The sequence below is a fragment of the Hydra vulgaris genome, chromosome 10 (genome assembly GCF_038396675.1).
Source record: "Hydra vulgaris chromosome 10, alternate assembly HydraT2T_AEP".
NCBI lineage: Eukaryota > Metazoa > Cnidaria > Hydrozoa > Anthoathecata > Hydridae > Hydra > Hydra vulgaris.
In genome coordinates this window covers 39,073,871-39,086,565 of record NC_088929.1, presented here as the reverse complement: position 1 = coordinate 39,086,565, position 12,695 = coordinate 39,073,871, and the positions used below count along the sequence as shown (strand labels likewise).

At 28.6% G+C, this 12,695-nt stretch overlaps 1 protein-coding gene across 1 annotated transcript; it reads left to right on the top strand.

Annotated features, from left to right (window-relative positions):
• Positions 1-1,041: 1,041 nt before the first annotated feature.
• LOC136086333 (zinc finger protein 862-like) lies at positions 1,042-2,928 on the top strand. Its single transcript, XM_065808628.1, has 3 exons — positions 1,042-1,227; positions 1,555-2,328; positions 2,794-2,928. The coding sequence occupies exons 1-3, from the start codon at positions 1,141-1,143 to the stop codon at positions 2,926-2,928; spliced, it is 996 nt and encodes a 331-aa protein (XP_065664700.1). The 5' UTR covers positions 1,042-1,140.
• Positions 2,929-12,695: the final 9,767 nt, after the last annotated feature.

Sequence of the window (12,695 nt, the reverse complement as noted above, 5' to 3'; positions counted from 1 at the left end):
ATTGAAAAAATATACTATAAATGTTTAATAAGTATAAATGAAAAAAAACTAAAAAAGTTTCAATAATATTATCTTATAAGTTCTCATCTCATAGGTTCGATCACTTTATAAAATATATTTTGTTATTGTTAAAAAAAAAATTATTTTCACAGAACTATTAATTACATGATATAATGGGTGACAGGAATAATGTCGCAAAGTTTTGATAGTCGCAAAATTTGATTGTCGCAAATTTGATTGTTGAAAATGTGAAAAAGGGATAGTGTCGCAAATTGTCGCATGATTGGTTGTCGAATAACAGAATAAGGAATAACTTCGCAAATGAATTTAATGAATAGTGTTGAAAATATAAGAAGGAATAATGTTGCAAAAGAGTTTAATGAATAGTGTCGAAAATAAAAAAAAAACGGAATAGTGTCGCAAATGAGTCTATGGGTCCGTTTTTACTATTTGCGACATTATTCCTTTTATTATTTGCGACACTATTCCTTTTTTTTTTTTGCTATGTTAGGCCTTTTTAATATATTCGAAACTATTCCAAAATTCATTTTTCGACATTGTTCCCGTCACCCGTTATAATTAAAAACGTTATTAATAAACAAATATCAGCCATAATAAACATTGTTTTCAAAAAAATAAATTATTTGTTAATAATCAATACAATAAAAATGTTGTCTTTTTATTATTAATAATAAAAAGGAAGCATTATCATTCTTTTTTTTTCTTTCGTTGCTTAGTAACGCGTTATTAAGTGATGAAAGATTGCTTCGTAGCCTTTGTTTATTACAGTAATTTTGTCGCAAAAATTTATTTTCCGTTGTGGTGGCGCTGTTTTTCTTTTCTATTTCTATAACAATTTCAAATAATATTTAACAACGTTTTTTTAAAAACACATCTATTCAACACTTCCAGTTTTGCCATATTTCTTATTAATGGTGAAAAATGGTTTTTAGTGAAAATCAAAACAGCGTTTTGTCTGCGATGAAAATGATTATCGTCCTAAAACTTTTTTCGTCTCGCGATAATCGCCTTTACAAGCAGAATAAATAAAATAAACAAATGCTACTATTTGTTTAGGTTGTTGTCAAAAATTTGTCAACAAGCTCATGTTTAAACCCTTCTGCACTGAAAGAAATACACATGCAAAATTCCTACCGTAACCTTATAAAAATTGCCTATGAAATGGCGTGCCACCCAACAATGCCTCACGCACATTTTTCTGTTTTGGTAAGTCCTAAATTAGTTGCAATTTGCGTTGAAATACTTTGTTTTAAGTTTTACTTGTTTTATGTTGTTACTTGTAATTCATTACTTTTCTACTATGATTTTTTTATATATATATACGGAAGTTGTTCCCTCAATGGTACCGTTCTTTTAACATTCTCTCAAAGTCGCGGTAGTGAAGTTTGATTGGTTGATTTAAAATATAATATATAATATATATAAAATAACAATTTATTTGACAACAAAATTTAAAAAAATTAAAGATACTATACCATTGCGCGAGCAACAGCCTTTTTATATATTGGAATGTATTTGACTTTACTATTTTAGGTGAGGTGTGCAAAAATAACTGGCGCAAGCCTTATTAAACGCAACGAGAATGGGCACACATGCAGAGAAATGATTAAATGTTGTGCTGACTCTGTGCGGGAAAAATGCTTTGAAAACCTCCAAAGGTGCAATTTTTTTTCCATTCTTAGTGATGGAAGTCAAACAAGAAAAACTGGAAAAGAAAAGGAACTAGTTTTAGTTCGAACTGATAACAATGGCGTACCGATTTACATGGTAACAGAGTTGTTGGATATGTCACTTTTTGGTGGTAGCAACTCCAACTCCGTGGCCATTGGTATAAACAGTATTTTTGAATCGGATAAATCATTATTTAAATTAAGTACCGAAGATTATACCAACAAAGTTGTATGTGCAACAGCAGATGGGGCAAGTGTTAACTTCGGTATACATAAAGGTGTGCTTTCCCAGTTGCAGCAAAACCGTCCATGGTTGATTAAAATTCATTGCATTAATCATAGAATTGAATTGGCTGTAAAAGATGCATTTAAAGAAATTCCTGATTTTATAAAGATTGATGACTTTTATATTGCTAATTACTATCTATTAAGAAATTCAGGTAAATTAAAAGCAGAAGTTGAAGCAGCTTCAAAATGCCTCGGTTTAACGCATTACAACTTACCAAAAATTACCGGAACAAGGTTTGTTGGACACAGGAGGAGAGGAGTTTTGAATCTGTTAGAAACATGGCCAGCTTTTATTATGGCCTATCAAAATTATGTAAGCGAACAGACCAATACCAAAGCTGTAGCAAAAGTGAAAGGCCTATTAAAATCATGTGCCATTCTTTCCTTTTATTAACTAGGTTTGCATCAAGACAGCTTGGAAATAATTATTCCTGCATCTAAAATATTCAAAACTAATGAGTTATTGGCTCATAAAATTCCAACAACTATAACTCAAACTCTATTAGAGATAAAAGACAAAATTAAATGTATCGGACAAGATAACAAATTTATGGACAGTTTCATAAAACACTACTTTGTCACTTATAATACTGATGTGGAAGGCTCATTTGCTAAGGCTGGTTATAAATGAAAGCACTTAAAAAATTGTACGTATGTCAGCGTAATATTAGAACAGAATAGTTTTGATCATGATGAATCAATTGATAAAATTCGTCGAATTAAAAAATTTTTAATTCGACGTTCTTTCAAAACAATATTCGATATCATCATGCAGGTTTCAGAACTATTTAAGAGAACTTATATTGTATTGAAGCATAAAGTTATTGACCCAATATATTGGATAATTGAAGACCTAGAATCAGGAGTGCAGGAAATCAATGATATTTGCAACCATTTTGAAGTGCCTTTAAAAAACACAGGGTTTTCAAAGACATGTCACATTAAGTGAATGGAAAAAACTAAAATGGCTAGTTAAAACTGAGTTTGATTGTCATCCAGTGCGCAGTTTGTGGAAAATTATTTTAAAAAAATACTTTATGGAATATCAAAACCTATGTTGCCTTATGTCATTAATTATGTGTATATCGGGGTCTAATTCAGAAGTTGAAAGAACATTTAGTACTGTCACCAATATCTTATCGGATAAACGCCTCTCTTTGAGTCACGAAGCACTTGCTGATTGTGTCGTAATTCTTGGAAACCATAGTCTTTGGTCAGAAGAAGACTATGATGATATAATTGAGCGTTCTCTCGCCAAGTACACGCAAAAACGCCGAAAATGTGTCACTGCTATTGCAGAAAAAAAAGTAGTTCAAAAAGACTTAGCAGATTTCGATCAACTAATCCAAACAAGTGATACGGAGGACATTGATAGTGACGATGATCTTTTAACAGATAGTCTTCGCGAACTAATTATGTAATAAAAAAAATTTATATATTCAAGTTTATATAGATAAATGAATTCATTAAGATTTTGACTTTTTTAACAGTATATTTTATTTAAGTAGGTACGCAAATAAAAACAAATATTGTTCAATAAATAACTTGAATGTTTCTTAACAAAGATTACCTCATATTTATTCTCCTTCTTTTTATTTTATTACTCTAAAATAAATTGCTTGCAAACGAAAAAAAAGAGTTTAGTAATAAAATTAAAATACTTTTGAGTTTGTTTATAAGTTAAGAAACTTAATTTTTTATGAACAATTTTTAACAAATGCTTATTATAAACAGATATGATACGATTTATTAATTATACAGCGGAGAAAATAGAATTAGCCTCACCTTTATTTTTTGTTCTAATTTAACAAAAATTGCAGGTAAACAATTATGAAATCTACTTTATTTCTTGTTACTTCTACTACAACTAAAAAGTTTATAAATTGGTATGCTTAATTAATTCCAAATGGAAAAAAAAATTAAAAATATTCAATTTGTGGAGAAAATAGAATTAGCCTCATTAGCGTTATATACAAAAAATAAAGAAAATATTTTGTTTTTTCGCTCATTTAGTATTTAGTATAGCTTCCTGAATTTTTAATGACTTCAAATATGCGGTTTGACATACTAGTCACAAGATTTTGGATAGTTTCTATAGATATTTCATTCCAAGCTTCTCTGATACGAGTTTTCAGCTCCAAAGTGCATTCAAATTGCTTACCATTTTCATAAACCTTTCTAGAAAGTATTCCCCATAGATTTTCAATTGGGTTAAGGTCTGGACTACGTGCGGGCCATTCCATTACGTGAATATTTTTTTCTCTAAACCAAGCTTTTGTAAGCTTTGAATTATGGATAGTAGCATTATCTTGTTGGAAAGTGAAAGTTTCACCCATCAATTCCTCACCATGTTCAAGTAAACTTATTTCTAATAAGTCAATGTAGTCCTGTGAATTCATTTTTGTTGAAATCCATGCCAGTGGAAGTTTTCCAGCAAAGGAAAAAGCCCCCCAAACCATAACATTTCCACCCCCAAAGTTACGACTCATCCGAGTTTCTTTCTCTTTTCGAAGATCGTGCCAGTAATATTGATAGCCATCAGGACCATCTAGATTGAACTTTTTTTCATCACTGAAGAGAACTTGATGCCACTCTTCTTGCCAAGACATGTGTTCTTTCGCAAATTGTAATCTAACTTTTTTATGACGAGCAGTAAGTTTTGGTTTTGGTTTACGCTTTTTCCAAACTGTGTTTGGATCTTCATGTAAGATTTGTCTCACACGTTGAACAGATACAGGTAATTGTAAATCAGCACGAATTTGAGATGCAGTCATGTGCTGAGCAGCAGCACGACGTACAATAACTCGTTTAGTACGATTATCAATTTTACGTTTGCCACCACTTCCCTTATAGGCTCCATAATTAACGCCAATCTTGAAGTAATTGTTAACCACTTTTGGAAATCTTTTAATTTTCTTTGCAATTTCCCGATTAGATAAGCCTGTATCTTTGTATGCTTTGATTACTGCTAATTCTTCATTCGTTAAACGCTTACCACGTCCCATTTCAAATAAAGGTATCAAAAACCAAATGTTAAAAACTTTATGAGCACTGATTTCACAGTCTTTGTTTAACTTACAAATAATAATAAAAAACTAACTCACAAATGCGTATCACCAGATCAAAATATACAAGTAAACTGAAAATAATTATTGATGAGGCTAATTCTATTTGTTACCGCAAATATCAAGTATTATACATTTTATGGTTTTATCAAATGTTCCGCAATTTAATTATGCTATATTATAATCTAAAAAGTTATTGTTTGTAACAGTAATTATATGTGTGTGGATACAAAAGTTGTACCGCACAAACTTGTTTACAGATTTACAAAATATTGGATCAGCACATGGTGAGGCTAATTCTATTTTCTCCGCTGTACTTATATTGTTTTATTTGAGTATTTTTTTAAGTTCGCACGATTGCGTAGAAATATTTAAAAAGTTGTTTGTTTTGAGAATTATTAACAAAAGAGTTTGCATAGTTAAGACTTTTGTATGTAATTTAATTTTTTTTTTTTTGTTTAATAAATTTCAAAAAAAAAAAAAAATTTAGTTGTTAAAAACGACTATTCTCTATAGCTGTGTTTTTTTGTGATTTGTTTAAATGTAAAACATTTATAAGATAACGTAAAACATTTATTCATTAAATTCCTGGCGAACGCGATCTTACTAAGTGCAAAAATATGCTCAAAACAGGCATTAAACTTTGTTATATTTTTTTATAACGCAAGTGAAAACGCTGAGCAACATAAATATACCTAATATACGTAATATCTTAAAAACCTAACTTATTCTTTGCTAGTCAAAACAAAATCGCTGTTCAAGTAATTAACAAGGGTTTTCCTTTATCAATATGTTAATATTTTTTGTTTACTCCCGAAGTTTTAAAAAATAAAAAATATTTGTTTTTTTTATTAAATAACGCAATTGCAATTTTTAGAAATAATGAATATATATATATATTTATATATATATATATATATATATATATATATATATAATATATATATATATATATATATATATATATATATATATATATATATATATATATATATATATATATTACTTCATAATATTGAACTAAAATTGGTATTAAAATAACAATTGAAATCACAACAAACTTTTCATAATATATTCACATTTACAACATTGTTTTAGTTAATTGAGTTAATTGTTAAATTAAACCAGTTCGCGGTTATTTATTTATTGCGGTAGTTAAAACACTTAATGTCTATAAAAAAAAAATAAAGTTAAGCTTATGACGTCAAATATCGCGTTAAGCTAATGCGTTAAGCACTTTTTTATTTAAAACAAGGCCTGATAATATATATATATAAATATATATATATATATTTATATATATATATATATATATATATATATATATATATATATATATATATATATATATATACATTTATAAACAAATATATATGTTTATATGTATATATATATATATGTATATATTATATATACATACATATATATATATATATATATATATATATATATATATATATATATATATATATATATATATATATATATATATATATATATATATATATATATATAAATACATATAAACACACACACACATATATATATATATATACATTTATAAACAAATATATATGTTTATATGTATATATATATATGTATATATTATATATACATATATATATATATATATATATATATATATATATATATATATATATATATATATATAAATACATATACACACACATATATATATATATATATATATATATATATATATATAATGTTTGTATATATATACATATATATATGTATATATAAAATGTATATATTTCTGATATATATATATATATATATATATATATATATATATATATATATATATATATATATATATATATATATATATATATATATATTCATAATTACATGCATTAATACATAATATTAAAATAAATAAAAATACATATCAAAGGTATGTGATAAATAATAAATGTTAGAATTATATATACAACACCAACTCTAAAATTAGGACTAGAAATATAAACATTATATATACATATATAAAATGTATATATTTCTTTTATATATATTCATAAATTTACCCATATATATATATGCATAAATACATATTATTAAAATAAATAAAAATATATGATAAAGAATAAATGTTAGAATTAAATATACAACACCAACTCTATAATTAGGACTTAATACTTTTCCTATTAAAATTAGAAGTTTTTCAAAAAAATGGAAATAAAGTTTCTTATCCAAACGTGTTTTTATATAAAAAAAACTTAATGACGCATACTTTCATTATTGGTCGAAGATTTTATACTGAATATTTGCTTGATAATTAGGGTAAGGTGTTTAAATTTTTTCAAATAAATAAAAAAATTAGTCTGTAAACAGACTAAATTTAGTCTGACTTATTATGTTTTATTAATTTTGATATTACTTAAAACATCTGCATCTTATTAAAATTAAGTGCCATTTGTAACATAGAAATAACATATTTAATATAACTTTGCAATTTATTAAAATGGTCATTTAAAATAAATAAATCATCAACAAAAATAACCTGAATAAACCGAATATACTCTGAGATTTATGTATATTATATACAATTTGATGCAAAATCTAAAAGTTTTAAATTAGCCGCAATAAAAAGAAGTTGAATAAGCGTTGTTTCATAAATAGCTTGAATACGTTGAAAAAGCAGCTAATGTCTAACGTTGATAAACCTTCAACTTTGCGACGTTTTTAAGTGATTATTTGCGTACTTTTATTCCACGTCGAATAAACGCGGTTTTTTGAGAAGATAATATAAGTTGATATTAATACGCTTAGGAGTCGTCCATAAAGTACGTACGCCAAAAATTTTGAAATTTGACCCCCTCCCCCCTCTTGCCATGCGTACTTTTATGTCCCCACCCCCCCTTAAAAGTATGTACGTTTCTCAAATACCCCCCTCCCTCAAATATCCCCCCCCCCCCATCCCTCATTTATTTATTTTTTCTCAATAAAAAAGTTTATTTAAAAAAAAAAAAGACGGAGGATACCTAAGATACTTTATACGACCCCAAAGCTCTTTGTTTGCGCATTTTAAAAACGTCTTTAAGTATATATATATATATATATATATATATATATATATATATATATATATATATATATATATATATATATATATATATATGCAAATAATAAATAAATTAAAAATACATTGAAGGTTAGTGTGTATTAAGCCGAGAGGATAAAACGGCGGATATTGTCGCCGGAGATCTAGGTTCGTTTCCCGGTGCATCTAAAGTTTTTTTTTGTTTTAATAACGAATCAAATGTAAATAAACTATACTTAAGGTGGACGTTTTTTTCAGACACCCCTCTTTAGTAAGTAAAAAACGAGTCTTACGTGAGATCAGTAATATTGAAAACAAAGGGTAAAACCCAGTGGGAGGGGGCAACAGCAAATTTTGTGCCCTTTTGCTAATTTAAGAAGCTTTTTATTTTAGCAAAACCTTGCGGTCAAATTTGGAAGATTTTGAGACGCCATTGACACGTTTTTTTTGGGGGTGACTCCGTCCCATCAACCACGGCCCTCAGGTCTTACTCAGGGCCAGTATATAAGGGGTGGCATGAGTCACACATGCCACATGATGTGTGCAAGGGCCCCCTCAGGATTTTAAATGTTCCAGATAGAACACTTTCACACATCGTGCAAACTTAAGTTTGTTAATATGTCAAATGAGGTGGCCTTGCAAAAAATTTGGATGGCGAAGGCCTGGGAACAAAAAGCCCTAAAGCGTTTGCCCCCACCCCCCTTTCCCTGCCCAAACGTGAAAGAAATATGTAGCAAAATTTTTAACTTTAACATCTAAAACTAATTTTAAATTTATCGACAGATTTTAATTTTTGTAGAAAAATATTGTAAATTACAAAAAAGTTATGACTATGCAAAATTTACACCCCTCTCATTTTGGGGGTCGTGAGGGTAAGCGTTTTAAGGCTTTTTGTTCACAGGCCTCCACCATCCCAATATTTTGCAAGGCCTCCTTATTTGGCATAGGTATAAACAAACTTAAGTTATGAGTTTGCACGATGTGTGAAAGTGTCCTATCTGGAACATCAAAAAATTCTGTGGGCGCCCATACATGTGTGTGCATAGAGGAAAACTATACCCTCTACTCCATATACCATACATCTTTTTATGTTGGCAAACTAGAATCTTTAGACAGAATGTAACTTTTCTATTGATTAGCTGGTTAATTGTGATAAATTAGAAAATCGAAGTACGTACTTTTAAATTGAACCCTCCCCCGCCCTCCCATACGCTTTCGTACGCTTTTTGAAGACCTCCCCCCTCCCCCCTATGAGCGTACGTACTTTATGGACGACCCCTTATTCAACGTTGAAAGTGTGACGTTTAAAAAGCGGTTTATTTTTAACGTTGATGAAGCATAGATATTGAATCGTCTTTAAAATGGCTTTTTGCGTAAGTTGATTCCACGTTGAATAAACGTCTTTTTTTGAGAAGCTAAATTACGTTACAATTTCAACGCTTATTCGACGTTTAAATTTACCGCGATTTAGTATACAATAACAAACATTGATTCAACGTTGAAAGCGCGTTGTTTTTGTGACTGTAACGCTTTTTCTACGCTGCGACCGGTTTTCAACGTTGATTCAACGCTGACATGTTTGCTGGGGAAGTTTTTTTAGAAATTATATATTTTAATGTAAACTTTTAATCATTACTAAAAAAAAAATTGGTCGAAAAGCATTGTATTAACATATAGTTATAGTTTAAAAGCTGTTGCGTGACTGAACCCATCGACGCGTCGATGGGTTCAGTCACGCAACAGCGTAATTATCCCGTCGCGACGGGATAATTAGCGTTTTATAAAATAGCGCGGTAAGGAAGTCAAAATATCATCCAAAAGTTCAGATTTCGTTGAGGGTTTTCAAATTTTTCAAATTCGAATAAATTTTTGCATTTTAGTATTGTGAAGGGCTATTAGTAAATATTAGTAAACTTTTGGATTTATGTTAACATTTAAAGTTAACATAAATCCAAAGTTGTAAATTTTTAAGAATAAACTTGTATAAACTTATAAAATTGTAAATTTTTAAGAAATGGAATTAAAAGTAGAAGTAAAAAAAAAACGTTATGCAGAATACCAAGCTAATTATGTTTCTCGGAATGCTGATAAAAAGAAAGAAATGTCCAGAGTTAGATCTAAGAGATATCGAGAAAAATTGAAAGCCGATCCTAATAAAAAAGCTGTGTTAATTCTGCAGTTTTGCAAAAATTGAAAGCCGATCCTAATAATAAAGCAGTGTTAATTCTGAAATTGCGGTAATCCAAGTTGACTGGGCTGAAAACGCTAGGTGTTCCTATCAAAATGTGCCACAAGCGGCTCATTTTGGTCAAAATCAAGTTTCTATCATGACCCTAGCAGTCTGGAACATTGAGTTAAAAACATTTGTCATAGTTTCAGATTCAACTGATCATACTAAGTCTTCCGTTATACCGTACATTGACAAAATCCTTCACTTTATTCCTGATCAAGTCAAAGAAGTACACATGTTCAGCGATAATGCCACTTCTCAGTTCAAAAACAAAAGCATTATGGCTGCAATGGTTGCGTTTGAAAAACGTTTTCATAAAAAATTCTTCTGGCATTTCTTTGCCGCGATGCACGGGAAAGGAGTGGTTAACGGAATAGGAGCTACTGTTAAGCGAATCGCAGCCCTGAGAGTTAAAACTAGTCCATACGAAATCAGGTCAGCAGCAGATTTTGCGTTAGCATTACAAAATTTGCAAATATCTGTAATTCACATGTCAGAAAACGATACAAGACAACAAAAAAATGAACTTGGATTCAGTTCAATTTTAAGTTATTCAAGAAAAATCAAAGGTATATCAAAATCACATTATTTTTATGTTCAGAATGATAACGTTGTTCCGATGCTATTTTCACCTGAGTATAATTAAAATTTATTACAAAATAACAAAACTTTTTAAAATGATTTTAATTTCGTCTTTTTGTTTCGTCACTGAACGTTGCGTCACTGAACTGATAGTTTTTTTTCTGTAAAATAAAATGATATGAAAACTTTATTGTTTGTGGTTTTTTTTATGACTACCTTATTGCCAAATGAATAAATTACAACAAAAAAATCTAATAAGTCAAGAAAGAATTAAAATTTCAGCTAAAACTCCATTTAAAAGTATGCTAATAAAAAAACACTTTTTTCCGCGTTGCGTCACTGAACTCATGTTTTAATTTTTGTTATGTAGCAGTGTTATCTTAATACAATTGTGTCTAGTTTATATTATAAAATTTTAGTTTAAGATTGATTTAGAGTAATAAAAAATTATTTTTGAGTTATAGAAAAATTCCTATTAAAAAAAAATCTCTCCGCATGATGCGTCACTGAACTATGGAATTGGCCATATATAGAACTCTTATATGTTGTCAGACAGTTTTTTCCGTATTTTGTTGACAAAAAGTAAAAATTAAAATGCAAGACCGGAATTTTTTTTTATTAATTGATAGACTGCCTGCCCCAACCAAACCCTCAGTCGATGTAGCAGCACTCCCTTGCGAGTCGGGCTAAAAGATAGTAGATGTAGCAGCACTCCTTTGCGAGTCAGGCTATTTGTCAGTCGATGTAGAAGCACTTTGTTGCGAGTCAGGCTATAAGATAGTCGATGTAGCAACACTCCGCGCATGATTTACAGTAAAAAAAAAATTGAAAAAAAACATTTTATTATAAAAAATAAAAATAAAAACATTTTATTAAAAAAATAAAAATTAAAAACATTGTTTATAATTTTAAAAACATTCAGAATGTTTAAAAAGATTCAGAACGTTTTAAAAACATTCAGAACGTTTTAAAAACATTCAGAACGTTTTAAAAACATTCAGAACGTTTTAAAAACATTCAGAACGTTTTAAAAACATTCAGAACGTTTTAAAAACATTCAGAACGTTTTAAAAACATTCAGAACGTTTTAAAAACATTCAGAACGTTTTAAAAACATTCAGAACGTTTTAAAAACATTCAAAACGTTTTAAAAACATTCAGAACGTTTTAAAACGTTCGATTGTTTGTTCGAACGTTTCGATTGACATATTTTGACATAATATTATGTCTGAATTATTTTCTACTGACATAAAATATGTCAGACATATTTTCTATCGACATATTTTGACATTTTAATGTCTGAATTATTTTCTGCTGACATAAATATGTCAGACATATTTTCTATCGACATATTTTGACATAATTTTATGTCTGAATTATTTTCTGCTGACATAAAATATGTAAGATATATTTTCTATGGACATATTTTGACATAATTTTATATCTGAATTATATGCTGTTTGATATTCTTGAAGAATAAATCAATCTAACAAATTTATTGCGCATTTCAACTTAATTTACAGAGTTAAGAAAAAATAGTTTAACAAATTTGTTGCTTTTTTGCAATCAATTATAATTGAAGGTCAGCAAAAAAAGTTTTTTTTTGTGGTGCCGAGCAAACAATTTGTTTTTTGGATTGCATTTCACATTTTAATTTCAAATATGCAACTCATTTTTTACCATCACGTCAAGTTGTAAAGATATTTGGGTTCAGAGAATTGATATTTGGGGTAAAGTCCCTACTATTGTCAAAAAAAAAGTTGTTCAAAGGTATG